At 40.3% G+C, this 20,946-nt stretch overlaps 1 protein-coding gene across 4 annotated transcripts in view; it reads left to right on the top strand.

The window, feature by feature from the left end:
* Nucleotides 1-20,946, top strand: part of TFPI (tissue factor pathway inhibitor) — a 61,845-nt gene that overhangs the window by 18,086 nt on the left and 22,813 nt on the right. For all 4 annotated transcript variants that reach the window (XM_084815552.1, XM_084815559.1, XM_084815576.1 and 1 more), the window contains 2 exons: nt 5,249-5,371; nt 16,389-16,589. In XM_084815552.1, the coding sequence (XP_084671678.1) occupies nt 5,254-5,371; nt 16,389-16,589 (319 nt within the window). In that variant the 5' untranslated portion in view covers nt 5,249-5,253. The remainder of the gene's footprint in view (nt 1-5,248; nt 5,372-16,388; nt 16,590-20,946) is intronic.

Below are 20,946 nucleotides of genomic sequence, written 5' to 3'. Positions count from 1 at the left end.
GGGAGCGAGCTACGAACTGCAGAACCCTGTACATGTAACTTACCTTTTGCTAACTGAGAAGCAGCAGGTGGGTGGGGGATCAAAAACAGAAGCCACACGTTTGGTAGTAAACAAATGAAAGTGTGTTATTTAGGCAGATGCACTCTCTTACAGTCACAATATTAAGTTTATAAGAACATTAGAAATATTGTACTCTACACTATACATCAGAATTATCATTGTCTAATGCTATAGATTGTATTACATAAAATGCTTCAGACTACATACTTTGAGTGAGTAAAATCTTTTCTAAAACGACATTCATTTATTCTAAAAGAGAAAATATTTCATCGGAGTTTTTTTCAGAGTTCTCCCAAATATCCAGTTTTTCCATTGGAAAAACTGGGAAGAGAAGCCCTTGGGAAAAGACTGGGGGTTTCCTCTCAATTTTTTCCCCAGTTCTTTTCCCCAGGCCTTTACATCTCTAGATGGGGGTCAAATACCATTGTAAAGTGCACCCATCTGGTATATGAGCTTGATCAAACACTGTCCAGGTGATTCAATGTATATCCATGCCATTATGAAAACTACTAATTTTCCAATATTTTAGAATATTTTTTGAGATACTGAAACTACTGAAAGATAGTTCTTTAATACACAAATCTATCAGTCATTTGTGTGCAAAGATTGTGTGAATCTGTCAGTTTTGTGAATCTTGTCAGTTTTGTGAATCTTGTCAGTTTTGGTTCCTCACACATCCAATTTTTTAAAAGTCTGAAGTTCTTTCTGTCTTGAATACAAAGACATTTGCAAATCTTTGTAATTTCTTATCATAAATCAATGGAAACAAAAATCTCACCCGTTCCTGGTTCTTTTCTTCTTCTTTTAGCTTAAATTGTATACAAACAAACTACCTCATTGGGTCATTTTACCAATTTGTTGCAGCCACCTTCAAAGAGGCTTGGTCAAAGTCTTGACAATTCTCTTGAGCATGAAGAACAGAGAGGGACAATGTTGAAATGAATGGGCTTCCTGCCTGATTTTTTTCATGCACTGGGCTTCATTCAAAGAGAGAAACAGATTATTTGCCTTCTTGTCTGATTTAAAGTCTAAAAATAATGGGTGAGCAACCATAATTTGGGGGGAGGGGCTTCCGAGCCATATAACATCAGAGATAAGGCCATGCCCCCTGATATCAAAGGTCATACTCATACATAATTTGGTTCCTGGAGGTTGCATTGGGAGGATCATCCCACATCGGGATTAGCACAGGAGGGCAACCTATCATGGGCCTATTGCAGCATGCAGAAGTTGCCCATCTGGCCCATGGAGACTTAGACTCCTCCATGGGTTCCACCCCCTCCCCTCCTCAAGCCCCATGTCCTTTCAAAGCTCCACCTCCTGGCCTGGAGGCTACCATGGATAGAACTTGGCAAGGTGGGGTGGGGGAGACGAATCCCCTTGTTATCTCCAATTTCAGATTGGAGTTAACAAGGGGATTGGAAGAGGGGCAGCTTCCCCTGCCCTTCCTTCTGCCGTTAGTGGGAGAAGGTGTGGGGGAGGCAAAACTGGTTCCCAGTGGTCATATTGGGAGGATGGTCCTCCTGATGCAGCCACCAGGAACTGGTTTCCCCTCCTGTACTAACCCCTTAACTAAATAGCTCTGAATGTCTCCCAAAGACATGGGTGCTCCAGGCAATCCTGACCCATTCTAGACAGTATATTTTCACTTCATGATGGTGGATAGCTATTTTCTCTTCAACCTTCAACTATGATCCAGTCTTTGCATTGAATGAGAGGGCAGTTTCCAGGCTTTTCTTGGAACATGCATCTAATTTTAGTTTTCATTCCTCATCAGCAGCCGTCACAGAAATGACATCAGTCAGTGTCTTCTTTCTATAGGCCAGTTGTGCTTGCTAATACCAACACTTGCTGTGCATCCGGAGAAGCTGTGTGCTTGACAACAATACCTGGAAAGGAGGGGAAGAAATAATGTTGTAAAGCTTCTGCCCCTTCCTCTTAAAAAAAAAAAAAATCATGATGATGATGGGGAACTGCCATTCTAGTGGCTTTGCCTTGGCATCATTCCTGTTCAGGGCTTGCTATTTATAGGTTTCAAGGATCGTGCTGGAAATGGTGCAGGCGGATACAAGAAATAGCCCTGAAGCACTTCTCAAAGTAATTTTAGAAACAAGACAATGGCTGGGGCGATCAACTTGGTGGGAACAAGTCAATGCAGGACAATGCTGGAAATTGCTAAATCATATCTAGGTGTGATAATTGCATGGTTTCCACTAATTCAATTAAACTGTTCTATTTAGGGAGTGGTTCCAAGATATCTGTGTGGTAGGTCATTTAAAAATCCTGGTAGTGATTCCAGAAATCCAATATGCTCAATTCACTTGTGAATCTAACTCACACACACACACAAATGAGTTGGATATTCCCACAATGATATCTTATGATACTTTACTCATTTTGCAGCAAACTGTTTACATCCTTGAAATATTTTAAGCTTATTTGTGCCAAACCACAAATCCTCTCAAACCATCCCTGTTCTTCCATTAGTAAAATATGCTGAGTTAAAATGACTGCAAGGCATTATAATTTTTGCTGTCATGTAGGAAAAAAAAAATCTGGGAGCTTTTCTATTTGAGGCATTTATTGTGCACTCATCATTCCCTACTCATGGCTATTTACAGGTTCTTTAGACAACATTGTGACTCTCCAATTTCTGTTCTGTGTCTAAAAAGCACCTTCGGCAGGTTTTTCTAGAGCAGGGAAAATGCAGTATTATTTGTGGAAGTGAAAGTAAAAGTATTTTCCTACTTGTGTAATTATATTTTGTTATCACAGTGCCACCTAGAGGTTACCTAGCAGAAAAGCAGGAAAGGAAATGCATTTCATGTAGTGCTCAGATTTCAATTCTGCAACGAAACTGAAAGTAGATACAGTGCCTTGTGTAAATAAGCCCTGAGTTTTGTTTGTCTTTTGGCCACTTTTTTGGCAGTTCTCTTGGTCTTGTTTCAAACCATATTGACTTGTGTCAGGTGTGTGTCAACTAGGCATCAATTAGAATGTGATGCATGTTGTTGGATTTGCCGTGCATCCAGATTGGCAATGACAGAGTGGCAAATTCCGCCCCCTCCAAAGCGCCCTATAGGAGGTTTGAGGATAGGGAGGTAAATTCCTCCTCCGCTACTCCACCTGCCCTGCCAGCTTCAGCCCAGAAGGGCATAAGAACCTTGGAAGCCCCCAAGTTCTAGTATTGTGCCCCTAGTTTGCTTTATTGCCTTATGTCTTCATTCATTCTTTGCAAAGAATAGAAGGTGAGAGCAGCAGAGACCTGTATTCATATATACTTCGCTTTTATGTGAATAAACTGGAGTGGCTTCAATCTATTTCTGAAGAACTGATACCACCAGAATGTATGCCAGACAGTTCTGTTGGCAGCACGTCTTATAACAAAGAGAGATTTACACATTTCCATTTATAATCCAGTGCACAAGCTCTTGATTTGGGATAGATGAATTTGTCAATCTCGATCTTATCGAGGTTCTAGTTTTTCCAGTAACAAGCTTGGCCCATCTCAGTTCCATGCAAGTTTTCCTTTTTCCACAGAAATTTGTATGTATTTTTGTGTGCATTTTTCAAATGTACACAATTTTGTACACATGCACCCCTTGACTAAAACCTGTTTGTGCACATTTTAAGAAATGTATACATTCTTCTTTGTGCATTTTTCAAATGTAACAATTTTGTCATTGGATTTCATTTATTACATTACTATACCACCCAATAGCCAAAGCCAAAGTTTACAAAGATTAAAAACCTTAAAAATACAATATTATACATGGTATAAACACCATTTACATACAAACATATAAGAAGACAGCACACACACACACACACACACCCTAAGCAATTTATTGAACACAGGTTATTGAGTGGGGGGTGGGGATGGCATTGCAAGTTCAGAAATGTACAGATTTCTAACTGGAAATTGCATTTGGGTCCATGTTTGGTTCCAGGAGGTGCAAATTGGGCAATCTTGCATAAAAATGTGAACTAAATGAATTTCTCAGCCGTCCCTACTCCTGATGTGGGGAGAACTTGCATGTTTGACCATGAAAGGAGATATACAAGCGCCCTTTGAATGCTACAAGAAGTTCTGTTAGCTGATGTGACTGCAAATTCAGCTTCTTCATTCCAGTCTGAAGCCACTCTCAGCAGTCATTGGCTTGGATCAAGAGTTGCCCATCTGCTCATGGAAGGTCTTTTAATCTAGTGGAGGCTCCCACTGATGGAACAGGGAGAGGCAATTTTCACTGATTTCCCCTACTGTCCTTATGCCACCTCCCATGCTGTTCCAGAAGGTCCCTCTATCCTTAGGAGCAGATGTTCATGGGTACAAGGTGCTAAATTTCCCACCCATACCTCAATGCTAGCTATGCCTACACGGACTTTGCTCCCCTCTCCCAATCATTGGAAGGGCTTCACCCACCCCCAGCTCCAAATGGGGAGAAATTCAGCTGTGTCAGCAGTTCCGGCCCATCTCGAAATATGAACTTGCTTCAGTTGCACATGCTTAGTTCATATAGCTCCTTAAATATGCTATTTGTTCAACATAAAATAATGAATAAAGTCATTCATTAGCTAATGAAGAATATATTTATAAATTCTTAAGGTAAAGAATTCATGACCTAGCCACAATGCATTAGGCCATTTATTGTGACAAGAAAAAACATCTTTCTACATTCACCAATCACATAATACAAAAACAAAAAGGAAAGGAAAGGGGAAACCCAAAACAAAGCTAGCATGTTGACTTGCTTCTTATTTACTCGGGATTGGGGACACCTCTCTCCCAATCCTTTTATTTCCCTCCTCACCTTCTAAGAAGGCAGTGGTTTCTCTTGCCAAATCTGAGTATGTGATTCTAGGGTCATTAACATACCTCATTTGGATTGTACAAACATTCTGAGGATAATGCTTCAGTAATGTTATTGTTGCTAGAATGATCCAAAGAGAAAGAAGATCCTGTCAGTTACTATAATCAAGTTCTTATATAATACTTCTCAGAGCAGGAGTGTCTTTGTGTCATTATCTTCATTCCAGGCCAGTGTGATAATTAGGCTAAGCTGAGAGCCAGTGACTTTCCCAAGGCCATTAAAACTAAGCCACAAAAATGAAAGTGGGTACTTCAACCAAATTTGAGTTTTTAAATGTATCATATACATCTGCATTGTATTCTCTTCTATTCACTCAGGAAAGATGAGCAAAATGAGAATGAATGTGCTCCTAGCTGCCACCTTATACGTTCTGTTCAGTTTTGTGACTTGTCAAGTCATTGCAGCTTCAGAGGATGGGGAAGAATATGAAATCATTGAAGGTAAGAGATTTGACTTCTTCATTATCATAATCTAAGTTACACTGAAATAAAATGTCCCTGCTTAACATATAAAGTCTATGCCAAAAAGAACACCACTTTGGGCCAATTCACAAATTACCTTTGCTTAGTTTTTCTGTTTTTTAGGGATGGATGGATCCATCTGTTTCTGGTGCCAATTTTGCATATGCTTTCATTAATAATTTCATTCAGTTTTGGTTCTGCATTTTTAAAATCCGCACCAAAATTCATATTTAAATCTGTAGTTAAATATGTATTTTTGAACGTATTCTCTCACAAAATATGTATTCTAAACATATTTTTGAGATAAACGTATTTTATATCAAGATATGTATTTCTAGAGGTATGCTATCCTAAAATACAAATCCATTTGTAAATGGATTTTGGTACACAAGTAGAACTCAATTTTGATATATGTGTGTTTTTTATGTAAATGGCTTTTAACCTCTGTATACTGTATTTTCAATGTTTTTAATCTTTGTAAACCACCCAGAGAGCTTTGGCTATTGGATGGTATAGAAATGTATAACAATAACAACAACAACAACATCATCAACAACAACAACTCCTGTTGAGACCTTGCCAGTTCAACATGGCAGGTCCAAACTGAGGGAGGCAGACCCAGTATGCTCAGGCACATAGGGGGCGGGGCAGTTTGCCCAGCCCTGTCCCAGTACACACTTTAAGCCCTCATACCTGAACAGGGCTATAGTGTTGTAGCATTCAGTTCTGCCTCACTCGGGTATCCAGTAATAGTTTGAATAGTGCTTAATGCCAACACGATATGGCAAAAGGCAGGAAATTACTATTGAACTGTGCTGAGGATACAGATGTATGCCAAGTATTATAGCTAGAATAAAAAAAAATCCTATGAACGCACATTATTTTATTCATTGCAAAGAGAACCCCAAAGTACACTAGGTATGTCCAAGCAACCTTTATTGTTCCAGCCACAGGGAATGAGTCAAAGCAGTTGAAATGCTGCCTTTCTTGTAAATGAAGTATTGGCATCACAGTTTGAAGACTCAGCTTGTCTAACAGGAAAAGGTTTTAGCAGTGCGTGGGTGGGTGAGTGGGTACGTGGGTAGCAGGATGTCAAAGCAAGCTGGGGTGGGGGGGAGAAAGAAGAAACCCATTTTCTCGCAATGTGACAAGCTGTTTTGCCTTGATAATGTTCATCCACACCAAGTATTTGATATTTGAAAACAGCCGCATAACTGTGGCAGACTATAGTATCTGTATAAATACAAATATTCTAGTAGGACTAGAATATCTCATTCTAGTCAGCAGAAGGATAGGAGTATTGAATTGTTCCTATTTCAAGCCGATTTCTCATTGACAGATGAGCATTTAGTTTTACCTGCAGAATAAAACTGCTGGCATATCCAAGAAATAGGTTTGGTTTGGCCAGATGGGGAAGCTTGCAATGTAGCAACAAGATGATGTACGTGGTTTGTTTTATTACACGTTATGAGAGGCGGGGAGAGAGGCAAGATGGCTGCTTTTGGTGACAGCCACATGGAAAGTCTAGTCCCAGTCTGTCTTCTATGATAAATTCTAATGCAGTGCTCCCACTATATTATATGTTATTAGCTGGTTTGTGTACAATTCTGTATAGCCATGCTTATAATGACCAATGGGCTTAAGGAAATAACTTTGCCTCTACTTGGCTTGGCTTGAGTTCCAGCTGTAACGCATTCAGCAGCCTTATGGAATCATTGGTAAATGATGTAATCTACTTTCATCACTGAACTGCACATTTGGCGGCGGGGGGGGGGGGGTCCTTAACCACATACACTCTATGAAGAGCCAAGGCTCACTTTGGCTCCCTGCAGGGTGTTACTGCAGTGTGCATGCCACATGGGTATGCGTGCTTCATTTCTACAGAGTACATGCTATGGTTTTGACTTGTTCTGTAGCCAGTAAAGTACCCTCAAAAGGCTTGCAGCTGCTCAGAAAAAAAATAGATACTGAATCAACCATTCCTTCAGTCGCCGATTCAAAATGTAGAAAGTGATATGATAGTACTGCAGACACTCTTGGTCAGATGCAGACTAAGGCTGCAGTCCCATACATACATACCAGGAGTTAGTCCCATATTGAACTCCTGAGTAGACATGCATAGGATTGTGGTGAAAATTATATGAATTTAGGTTCCACTGAAATCAGTAAGACAACTTCGTCATCATGACACAGGCCCCATTGATTTCAATGGGAACAAACTTCAGATAGTCTGTATCCAAACCATTGTGTGCAATTAAAATAATAATAATCTACCCCAAGGAACAAGAAATACAGAAACCCTGCATACATGTGTACAAATTAGCATTTTTGCATCCATTGCCTGATTTTTCATACCTTTTTCTGCCTACATTAGTCATGGAGAGGCGCCCAGAGAAAGATAGCTGCAAACAAGAATAAAAAACTGATAAACATTTGTGTAATTTAGGGCTTTTTAAAAGAAAAAAGAAAGGAAAGGAAAGAAAGCATTTCATCCAATCCCCAACACTACTTTTATCACCACCCCCAACAAAGTGAAAGGGATAAACATTCAGCACAGCCCTAATCTTTACAAAGCATAAGAGCTAGAAACTTGCTTTTAAAATTGAAATCTCAGATGCTCAGGATGCTATGTTCTGTGTCTTTCCCTTTGTTTTCCGTGCTTCTACACATACAGTCCTAACTATAAATTCATATTCAATAAAGTGGATTGTTTCAGGTGTAAAATACTATCCTAATCAAGAGCAGCAGATAGATTTTACTAATCTGGTGTGGAGTTGAAAATGCCACCTCACTTTTACAGCTCCACATATTAGGCTCAGGCAAATCTGTCAGTTGTGCTTTCTCCTGCGTTCGGATTGTTTCAGTCTAAAGTTGCTTCTCTCCCGAATGTAGAATGTAAAGGATTTTGTAAAGTTTAGTAAATTTGTATCAAAAATTAACTGAAATATGGAAAATGTGAATTTTGGTAAATTCATATTAAAAAAAACAAGTGAAACTAATTCCTCCCCCATCTGCACCAGCCAAATTCAATTAGGACATCTATAAGAACATAAGAAGAGCCCTGCTGGATCAGACCAAGGGTCCATCTAGTCCAGCATTCTCTTCACATAGTGGCCAACCAGCTGCCCAGGGGAAACTGGCCTGCCATAATATAGCTGTTAAAGATGAGGAGCCTGTCTGAAAAAAGGGGTTGGCAACCCTAATTAAACACCAACATGGTTGAATACACAGGGATTCAAACCTGGACTTTTAAGAACTAAGAACTCAAAGCCCTGGGCCTAGATGGACAAATCTGTCAGTTTCGGTTTCTTCCACATTCAATTTTTTTTTTTTAAATCACAAGTTCTTTCTGTCCAAAATATGGACAAAATTGCAAATTTGCATGGAGAACTTTGCGCATTTTGGTAAATTCTAATAAAAACTGAAATGATTCTCACCCATCCTTACCTGGGAGGAGCTTACTGTGACACACAATGGTGGTGGCAGCAATAGCTCTGTGTGTGTGTGACAGGAGGGGGGGATATTTCTTTAACAAATTGTTCCACCACCACTTGCAGCATGGATAGAACTGTAATGGTTGGCCTGGTTGGCTGCCATCTTCCTCTCCATAACAGTATTCAAAGAGAGGCATTGCAGAGGAAGATGGTAGCCCACCTGGCCACCCATTGCAACTCCGCCACTGACACCACCATTCATTATGCTAAGGCCCCCTGCCCCTAGACCATTTTTAAAAAATATTTCTCCCAACCCTGGAAATGTTATTTTTCAGCCCCCCCTTTCTCCCTGCTGTCACCCCATTGTGGTGTGTGTAGGGTAGGAAGCTGAGCCTACCCCAAACTGGCCCAACTCTATATTCTCAGCAAGTTCATCTGGTGTCTTAGGCCCTGCAGGAAAAATCTATTATCTCCAACCTGCAGCTGGTTGAACACAAATGCTTTCCCCTGCTAAGCACTGGGAAAGGGAGTCTTTTTCAGTCTAAATCAAGGAAAAGCATTTTTCTCTCATCAACTTCTGGTTGGAGTGAAGAGATTTCCCCTCCATGGCAGAGTGGGTGAGGCCAAGGGAAGAAGCTGCCAGGCTGGATGAGGAACTACCATGACCTGAGTGTTCCCCATCTCTGACCTAGTCAAACCCTCATTTATTAAGGTTTTTATTACCAAGGATGTGTTGACCTCTTGTGTCTCCTTTGTGTTCACACTGAGAAGGTGGGGCAGCGGGTGGGGCAGGGAGGACTTTAATTCTTGAAAAACAGTTGCGATTTCATGCGCTGCCCAAATACTGGCCAGTACGGTATGTACATTGGTGGAAATAAGGCAAAGTTAGGAGAATGCTGATTCTAGTAACTCCCACGAAGACAGAGACAAGACTTTGTTTTATGCCTTGGGATACAGACTAAAGTAAATGTTGTTGTATATGGTTTACTGGGACAGCCTCCTGTTGAATAGCAAAATTAATCTCAAACTATTTGGGAGTGAGATTTTATTTACTGCGTACTTGCTGTGTCATAAAATCACACTGAATACATTGGAAATCGTGTAAGCATTACAGGAATATGATGCTATATATGAGGTAAGTGAGGCTGGATTTGTGTATCAAATTGCCCTGAGCCTATGGACAGAAATAGGACATGGAAGCCCTTTGCCACAGAATGAAACTACTGTGAAAACCTGCAATAAATCAGTAACAGTTTCGGGAAAGTGGAAGGCAGCAGTTAGTCCTATCTAGACAGTATGTCTAGTAGTATATACCCAATAGTGACTAATCATATATTCAGAGGTTGGCAACTCCTGCAATTGCTGACCATTGGCTGTGCTGGCTGGGGCTGATGAGAATTGTAGTCCAAAACATCTTAAGGCCACCAGGTTTCCTTCCCCTGCAGTAGAGTATCAGGAGTCCCTTGCCTTCACAAAGGTTGGAACGGATGGGTCAATACTAGGGATTTCAGAAAAATCTACAACAGATTCAAATGAGTTTGAATTTCTATGAATCTGACCTGCGTATTCTGCAGTGGACATGCTTTTTCCAAATCATGCAGATTCCACAGACCAGTTTTTTGTTTTGTTTTGTTTTTACTTTGGAGGGGAATTGCAGATATGTGCATTTGCACAAGTACACAGTTGTGCTAACGTGCATTGGTGCTAATGCATACTTGTGCAAGTTTGCATTTGCAAACAGGAATGAAATTCTTGTACATCCCTAAAAAAATCCAATTCCATCAGTGAGCGGATGACAGAATGAAAGACACCTGACCTTGACAATCAGCAAAACACAGGTGGAATGGGTGTAACAAAATCTGTACATCCATAGTCAACACCATAACCTTCTGCAAAGCAGAAGTTAAAATGCCAGCATATGACAAGGGGCACTCTAGAAGGCAAAGGCTTGGATCCAAAGAACCACGAGCAGAATATATTAGGAGTTGTGTAACAATATAGAATTGAATTATCTTTATTGCTAGAAGTGATAAGCCATCACAATTTGATATATGTAAAATAAAAAATAGAACTAAGACAGTAAGCTAAAATGGAATGCCAGAAAAATAGTAAGATAAAATACAGTAAAAATGGTAAACAGAAATACAAGAGTAAAAAGAGTATGAAAATGCAAGATTACAGTGATATGGCTCAAAAGCTCCACAACAGGATACTAGGCTGACACATATAAAGGAGAATGAAATTTATATGGGCCCCACACTGGGATGCAATTATGGATAGTTTTGGTGCCTAGCTCTTAACTTGCTTGCAGGCTGCAGCCAGGGCAAATTTTGCAACCAGAGTAGTAATATATACATTATCATCAGCCCACAAAATACAAATTTGATCAAGGGGAGGTCAATTAGATAAAGAGCAGAGAATGTATTCAAGGAATTTTTGTCTAGGGGAGGTATATAGACGGCATTGTAACAAACAATGTTGAATGTCCTCCACTTCCCCTGGGTCACAGATGCAGAGTCTTTGGTGCACAGGAATATTAATTCCTTCGAAATAGACTCCAACTTACCCAATAGATATTTTGAATACAGTTTAGACACAATATTCAATAGACTAATAGGTCTAAAATTCTTTGGGTGTGCCTTGGAACCCTTTTTTATGAATGGGGACAACTATGCTTACTCCCCATCTCTGAGGGATTTTCCCATGCTGGTTAATATGAGTAAACAATGTAGCAAGGACTGGAGACCACCAGCCAGGTTTTGATCTGAATAATTCTCCAGGGAGTATATCTTCTCCGGGGGCTTTTTTAACCGATAAAAAATTAATCAGGGTGTCTATTTCATCAGGGGTTACTGGTTCCCATTCGGTACACCAGGAAAGCACAGATATGCCCATGCTATAAGGTGGGTTCAAAATGGTCCCAGATGACTGACTAAAAAGGGAGACCAAATGAGTGTGCCATTGCGCAGAGGTGATTTGGTTATCAACAGAACCGTTTGCACTTCTTGTCCCTGTTGCCACCAGAGCCCAGAATCTAGTTCAGTCCCTTTCCATGGTTGCCCAGCCTAACTCCATCCATCCAAGAGTATTGAAGGTACTCTGCGTTGTTTTTTTGTTTTGTTTTTTGGCCTGAGTAATTTGTTATACTATCTACACAGATGTATATAGAGCCTGGCTAATGAATCTTCCTGTGACGGTTTTCTTATAGCTCTGACTAAGATGTGCTTCTGAGTGACACATTGCGCAACAAACCAGCCAAAGTTGTATTGTTTAACTGGATACTTGGCTTTAGGGCTAACCACAAAGGGTCTAATTTCTTGGACTAGTTTATCCAAGGAATCTGTGTGAATCAAGAGTTGGTCTCTTAGAAAAAGAATCTTAGGGGACATTAGAAAGTAATTTATAGTTGTCTGTAACCTCCCATTCCAGCATACCCTTTTATCTCCTTGAATTATTAAATTCTTAGTTGGAGTCATCAAATTATCTGGAGGGGGAATTGAGCTAAACAAAGGGGGAAGAGTTAGCTGCATTGGCATATGATCACTCTCAGGTCCGACTAGAACTTTAAAATTGACAAAATAAGAGATGGCTCCTTGCAAGAGGATCAGATTATCTATCACACTTTTACCCTTGGGTCCTATGTAAGTACATAAATCCGATTCAGGTTTTCTGTCTGACACATTACATAGAAATAGATAGAATTTAAAAACAAGAGGAAAAAGAGATTGGCCAGCTTCATTGATCCCCATATCCTTAGAATTCCTAATGGCGAGATGGTTCAGGTCCTCTAGTGTTCAGCCCATTTTCTCAACCATTTTATGATTATTTATTTGGACCCACTCTAGCATTCATATCCCCTGCTATTAAAATTAATGGATCAGCGTAGGACTCAAATAAAGATGTAAGCACTTGGTCTAAATCAGTCCACCTGAAAACTTCCTCATATTTGGAGTTCAGGGAGGGGGGGCAATATACATTAATCAGAAAAAGTTTTACCCCACTAGGCCAGTCAATTTGAAGAGTTAGGATTTTACTGCTAGATCCAACATCCATCTGTAGAATAGATGGGTTAGAGACAGAGTCAACTGAGATCATAGTTGCCAAACCGCCGAGGGGTCGGCCCTTACCATCTGATTTGGTAGCAGGGAGAGAGTGTACTGGGAGACAGGGAAAGTCTGTTGAAACAACCCAAGTTTTTTGGATGCAAAGAATTTCAAAGTTTCTGCAAAACTCTATAAAATTCCCACCTGCTAACTTGGAAGAACATCCCACCACATTCCATGACAGGACCTTAAATGAGTTAGAAGCTTTAAGTTGATTGTAGGGCTGTCCTGCTGGGTTCCTTGTGGAGGCTTTAACTTAATGGTGTAGGACAAATTTTGAACTTCATGTTTTTCCCAGAAACCGGGGTAGCAAGGGAAGTGGGGAACGCTATTGAACTGTTCATTACTGGGGATATTATGTCAATCTAACTGTTTGATTTGGTTTATCTCACCTCTTTTGTCCACAAACACAGACCCACTGCCTATTGTAAGACCCCTTTTTAATGGCTGTAATTTGGTTTCTTGATTTAGGGTCAGAATGTCCTAATTCTTTAGGACTAAGAAATCTTCTTTGCTGCCATTCAGCAGTGGACATAGGACGGTTTAGAGGCCTACTGAAGTTATACTCTAGAGGGGGAGGGTCTCTCTTACCAATTTAGTTATCTTTATTTACAAGAGGATTTTTCTTGACATGGATTTTTCTTAACATCCTCCAGAAAAATCTTGAGGATTTTTCTCTATAGTGATGTACAACCCCGCCCCCACTGTCCAGTCGGAGTGGGGGAGGTCCATGGAGAGGCAACCTGGGCTACCTGAAGCCCCACGAAATCCTCCAGAGCCCAGCTGTGTCTGCTGGAGTTGGTGGAGTGGCTCTCTGGCTCCCTGTAAGGTGCAACATGCTAATGGTGGCTGCCATTAGCCTATCACGGGAAAAAATACAGCCATAAATGGTGTATTGTACACCATTTGTGGCCGTAAAGCACTGATTTTGACCTAAATTGCAGCTATTTACATCTGTATTTAGGTCAAAGTCAGTGCTTTACGGCCACAAATGGAGTACAATATGCCATTTATGGCTGTATTTTTCCCCGCAATAGGCTAATGGCAGCTGCCATTAGCATATCGCATCTTATAGGGACCCAGACAGCCACCCCATGGGAAATCCTCCGGAGCTGGAGGTAACTGCAGCCTCTCCGCCGTGGGCTCTGGAGGTCAGATTCTTTGGCAGAATTCTCCAGCATCCCTAGTTCTCTATGTTCAACTCTAACTTCATTGGGCATTATTTCCATAATTCTATCCAAGGCTGTATTAGCTTTCTCAGGGGGCTGGAGATAAATAAGAGTGTCTTGCAAAGAAGTCAGTCTGTTAATAATTTCATCCTGCGACTGGAGAGTGAGGGCTAAAAAAGAATTTAATCATCTCTTTTCATCTGAGGCAAGAGAATCACTTGACTCTTCTGTTGAGTGATATATTTCTTGCTTTGCACTGGACTGTTTTACTTGTGTAACTATATAAGGAAGAGTAAATAAGGAAAATACAGGCAGTAGTGGGCCATAAAAAGGTATTGAGAATGAGCCTGTCCAAGGTATAAAAGTTTGCACAAACTGTAAAAACATGCACAAACTTATCTAGTTTCGGAATCACTTTTCTCATGCAACACCCTTCTCCTTCTGTTTCCTTCAAAAATAGCCCTTCCATGAGCAGAAAGCCTTTCCACTAGTTGAAGAGTACCTTTGGAAGTAAGCCAAAGAGGATATAAAATAAGGGGAACACTCAGGGGTAAAAATGATATTAAATCGTTGTCTGGCTCCCATGACATGGCTGGTGGTTCCCATGACTCCAACCTACTGGTATCCATCCAGTTTTTCTCATGTAAGGAAATGGTCCACTTCAGTCAGCCTTTTGCAGTTCACCAGAAGCACAAATCACCCAAGCTGCTGTGTGAGACAAATCCACGTAGCTAACTGTGGTAAACGTAAACCACTCAAGGCTGATTCACAGGTCTAGGTCAGAATGCAAACCACACACTCCAGTATTCACAGGAACAAGTAGGTAGTTCAAATTTGCTGGTGCTTTCAATCCAGACACTGTATTTTTGTCATTTATTGTTTATTGAAAGGTTTTTGAGATTTTTACAACAGAAAAATCACCCCTCCCCCATTCCCTTTGCTACAGGTAGTAACCTTGTGGGCTGGGGATGGTGGGAGTTGTAGTCCAATGCAACTAGAGGGCACCAGGTTGGGAAAGGCTATAGACACTATTTTAAAGAATAATTCAGTCAACATCAGAAAAATGGGAAAGATCTCTTGCTCAAGAAATACAGAAGCACCTGTGCACATGAGCAGTCTTTACCATTTTTGCAGAGCTTCCATTCAGAGGCTGCCCCCTCCCCATCTCCCACAAAAGCCTCCAACAATTTAAAGGAGAACCTCTGAGGAAAACACCTCAGGCCAAAGCAGCAGTTCCCTTAAATTGCTCTGATGCCTCAAACTGCTTTATGAACTTGGGCCTGTATTGGAGGGCAGTTTGAGATCTGTCAGCTTCTAAGTAGAAAACTGCAAAAACAGTGGGTGTGACTCTTTAGTTCTGTATGTTCCAGATGAGTTTTTTATTTTATTCATGCCTTCCTGCTGATGTGTTATTTGCTGGGGTGATACTGCCCTCTGGAGAACGTTTCATCAAAATTCAAGGCTGATGCATGCTCATTTGACTTGTTCCTAGCCCCTCACAATAAATGCATGTATATATTTGGAATATAAAGCATAATCTGTATAATTTTCCCTGGAAAACTCGTCACACCAGATTACAGTATTGGTGTACTGCTAGTGATACATCAATAGTGTAAGCAGACCGGCAGTGTGGGTTACTTTCCTAAGGCTATAAGTAATGGATTTCAGTGTTCTTTGGGAGTAACTGGTAGTGAACAGGATGGAGTAGTTGGTCTGCTAGTCTGGTGTAGATGGTATAGTCTTTTCATATGTCATAATAAGCATCCATCTTCTGCTGTCTACAGCATATCGCCAGCACATGTAAGACAAGTGGAGACTTTCCTCAGTCCACTGATGGATTGATGGGGTATCTTTATCTTTCCAGTGCTGCTGAATGATATGCTTGGTGCGCAATAGAACAATGTTCTTTTCCTCTAACTGGGCATGAGTTCCTAGAGTGCAGTTGCTGGGGAAAAAAACTGATCCTAATGACCAAAATGAGGGAATATGAACAAGTGAACCCAAATAATGACTGCACTTCCAGCAACTGGTATGCTAATCAGTTGCTTATGGAACAGGCATAGTGGTGCCCAATATAAGTGGAGTTTTTGTTGAATTAAAAACAGGCTTAAGTCATGTGTGGACATTTTACAGATTTTCCAGTTCTTCTAACTGGGAGCAAAATCAATTTCATTGCTCATCATAGATGCTAAAAAAACAAAGCATACAGCATGTAAGCAAGATACTTTCAGGATGATGAATATCCTTGTAGGGGTAATGCCATGCCTTGCTTTCATTTACCATCTTCCAGGTCCTGTTTTGCCCCCATTGAAACTTGGTCTGTCAGTCTGCGCCTACAAAGCTGATGCTGGCTCTTGCAGAGCAATACACACCCGGTATTTCTTCAACATTCAAACCCGCCAGTGTGAAACATTTAACTTTGGTGGATGCGAAGGCAATGCAAACAACTTTCTAACTCTAGAAGAATGCCAGGAAAAATGCATAGTACGAGGTCAGTATGTTCCTTTCACCAGTTCTACCTTTTTAAAGGTTTGTTTGTTTGTTTGTTTGTTTGATTTGTATCCCACCATTCTACCAAGAAAAAGTGGCACTCAAGGCTAAATCCAGTATCTCTTTTTATGTCTACTGTTAGAGCCAATACATACGACAGCTTACAATATGGTAGGGTTGTCTTCAACATGGCTGCTTGGTTGCATAATTACAAATGTGTAAGTGGTGTTTGTTTGTTTATTTGTTTTCCTGATAAACATGTTTGTCTGTGGTAAAGACTGGAATCTTCACCATATGATAAGGCTTCCCCACATTTCTCATTTGGTAAAGTAGTCGTATGTATGTAATGTATAGGTATGCATTTCAAAAATGTATATGCCTTAATTTAAAAGGTGGGATGGAATAGCCATTTATTTTATCAGTCATGGCATTTACATGCTGACTTTCTGCTTTTCAGTCGCCATCAAAGCAAGTTATATAAAATTACATAAGCATCCATAACAATAATTTTATTCTAACTATTTTATTCTAATAATTTTACCCTAACCCCTAACCCTAACCCCTAACCCTATAATTTTATAATCATAGTAATTTTCAGCTGAATATGTGTATTGCTTCCATGAAAAGGTATTCTGTTGGAAGTGACATCAGATTACTCCAGCCCTTTCTGTGATCTAGAACAGCCATTTCACCATTAATCATTAATCATCATTAATATCCATGATCATGAAACTATGCCACACACAAAAAGGCACATAAGACAGGAAACTGTGGTCAAATTCATATTGTAGATAAGCTTTTGACAATCAGTCAGGAATTCATAGCATGTGGGTTTGGGAACTGTTTTAGAACACTCTGGCTGGGCTCTGGATTCAGGTTTCAGCTGAAACACCAAATTCTGTTATCACCTCCCATTCACCCCTCTTCTTGCACTAGACTCAGTATGTCCACTTATACCACAGTTGAGTTGTTGGTATTTCATATGAGCCCTTAAGCCTTAAACCTGATCAGATATGAACGCCAGAAGAATTATGATACCACAGTGACCCAAGAGGAAATTCTCATGCTTGGGAGAAATTTGACTGAACCCACTGTGAAATTAGGTGATGGAGGCTGCAATCCTATATGCACTTACCTGGAGGTATGTTCCATTGAAAATTACGAAACGTACATCTGAGGAGACATGTATAGGATTGCACTGTTAAAACTCGGTTGAGATCTCTAACTAGGAATTTGAAAATTAGGGATGGGTAAGAAATTCACTTCAACAAGGTTTGTTTTAAAGAATTTACCGAATTCGCATCTCTAAGCCTTTCAGTGACACACTGTGTTCTGGAATCTGCATTTCTGCAAACTTTCTGATACAGCTCATCTAAGTCATCTTGGGGGAAATGCACCTAGAAAATGTGCATTATATGGAAAAAGTGTGTAGAAAATGCATATATTTGAGGAAAGTGTGCTAAAAGGAGCATATCAGCAATATAAAATACTTGGGAAATGCATAAATTTAAAATGCACACAAAAATGCAAACTTGAATGTGTTCGTTAGGGAAAAAGTACACACAAAAACCCTACAAATTTCTGTATATTTATTTAAGCACAAGCTCATGCAGAATAAACTTGACCTAAGAATCTGACAATTTTGGTGAGAATGTGATTGACAGATCCATCAATTCCTATTGAAAATGGAGAGGATCCTTGTAAGGTTTGGCCACTTGCGGAAGTAGTTGTGTGGTTTCGTGAACATATACTCCTCTTACATCTCAACCCAGTGTATGGATGTTTATAGGGATGGGGGAGAAATCCGCCACAGACACCAATGAGGCTGGATTCCAAGAATCCGACCCCATTGGGGCCTGTGGTGGAATGGAGCACTCACCTTCACCTCTGTGCAGAATCCTTCTAGGTCAGATCCATTGCTGCGTAGCCTATCATATTTGTGTAGCCTATCACGTCTAAGAACAGGGACTCAAATGGCATAGTGGACGCCATTTGCGGCCGTAAAGCTGGTAGATTAGCCTAAATGCAGCCATAAATGGCTGCATTTAGGCTAATCTACCAGTTTTACGGCCGCAAATGATGCCCACTACGCCATTTGCGTCCAGAGCCTGACTTACAGTAATACGGCATGGCAATGGCTGCTGGCCGTATCGACATTTGCCAGCAAAGCAGAGCTGGCGGCTGGCTCCACAGGATCAAGGCAGAGCGGAACCAGCCTGGATGGATTCCGGGGGGGGTAGGAATGAATCGCCTCCCCCCCGCGGACCTCCCCACTCCTGGAACAGGGTAAGTGATCCGCCCATCCCTAGATGTTTAAGATGCGTGCGAATAGGGATGGATGAAACTGTCTATTCCAGTTTCTCTCAATTTCTCATTTTGCCAATCTTAAATTTGGTTCATCTCAAACTTTGATAATTTCTCCAGTCTTAAATTCAGTTCACCTTGAACTTGGAGAATTTTTGTTTAACTTTGCATGAAAATCCATAAGCATTTTAGAGCAGGTTTCTCCTAATACATGCATTCATGTATGCCTTTTTGCCTAATGTACACATTTTTGTAGGCAATTTTCCTAATACAACACTTTTTAACATTATTTTCCCTAATATACGCAGTTTTGTATGCATTTCTTTATTGGAGAACCTCATTGCAAAATTTGGAGAAGTGTGCATTTTGAAGGAGAACCGAGTTTTGGTTTGCATAGTAGTTTGAAAGTGCAAAGTTAGATAAGTTCACATTAAAATGAAGGAATTCCTGCACCATCCCTAGTTGTGAGCTACACGTATACTGATTCAATCAAATGACCTCTTTAAAATGCACTAAAAATGCAATAAAAATCTATTTGGCCAACATTCATGTGTGAATCAATTGAACCCCAGTGTGAAAAAATAGTCATGTTCACAGGGCTGATATGAAGTAGCATGAAGTACTTGCTGTAAAGAACAAATTCTGAAGGGGGAATCATTTTACTGTCTCTAGTCTCCATCTCTGAGATTATGAGATGATTGTAATAAAAAATGCACTCTAGAGCAGATCAGGGTTGTGTGTCATTTTGACGTTTTGCTTCTGGTGCAAAATAATATCTTTTCCACTTTTTAATTGCAGTTAATTACAACAATATAATGGCAATTCGTTATTTTATACAATATGCAAATACCTCTTCCAATAATCTTCGATTTAAGAATAGACTTTAATGGAATAGAGGAATTTTTAAAATATAAGATATAAATTGTTAACACAAAACTTTCAACAGGAATGTAAATAAAATAGTAGTTCATGTTAGAATATACTGAATTCATTTTCCAATAATCAATAAAAGTTTCCACTTTTCTTTAAAGACATAGACATCCCATCTTTTGTTCTAATATAATGAGTTAATTTAGCCATCTCTGCTAGGTCCCACATTTTATCATACCACCTTTTCACAGAAGGAAGTTTTTGAGATTGCTAGTTCTTCACATACAATATCCTAGCTGCAACAAACATATAAGACATCAATTCCTTGTTATTCTTGATCTACTGACCAATTAATAAAGTTCAAAACAAAAATTACCGGGTCTGAAGGAAATACATATCCAAACATCTTTCCTATAAAAAGTTTCATTCATTTCCAGTAATTTCTGAGCTAAGGAACATCTCCATCCATCATAAATGAAAGTAGTCTACTAGAGCTGGGGTGCACAACCTTTTCTGTCCCGAGGGCTGCATCAGGTGTCTGCTGGGGTGGTGGGGGCTGCACATATATGCTGATGCACACACATGCACTCACACAGAATACACACAACCTTCTCACACACACATCTAAGCAGCAGCACATCTTGGTCTTGGAGCAGCGACATCAAAGTACTGAAGCCTCCTCTTTGCTCCAGTCACCACAACATGATCACCAACAAAGCCTTTTCCTAGAGTGTTTTTTCTTTCTCCTTCGCACCTCCAATTTTTTCCAACAGGTTCTGGGAATCTGGGGGCAGCCAGACAGGGCTTGCAGGCCACCCGCAGCCTGTGGGCAACACTTTTTGCACCCTTGCGCTAGAGGTATAAACATACCTGAGGTCAGCACTACATATTCAGAAAGGAGGGAAATCTTCTTGGGAGTTTGTGGACTTATTATGCTCATCGATGTTAGGGAGGGCATATTCAGGATGGTATTATGGAATAAAAAACAAAGATTAGCATAAGACTTTGGGAAAGCATTTGTTAGCTTGTGAGCCCAGGGCCATATCTATTTTCCCATCAGGAAAATCCATAGAGTGATGTGTATCTATCTGTTCTTGGATGTCATGGGCATAACGGAGGTCAGGAGCGCAGACAGCGTAAAGGAAGTCTGTCAGAAATGTGACGCACCACATTATCTACAAATA

Source organism: Heloderma suspectum, chromosome 1 (genome assembly GCF_057233095.1).
Source record: "Heloderma suspectum isolate Gila_16-S chromosome 1, 16-S_ref, whole genome shotgun sequence".
Classification (NCBI taxonomy): Eukaryota; Metazoa; Chordata; class Lepidosauria; order Squamata; family Helodermatidae; genus Heloderma; species Heloderma suspectum.
Note: the sequence above shows the minus strand (reverse complement) of the source record. Positions and strands in the feature narration are given on the sequence as shown.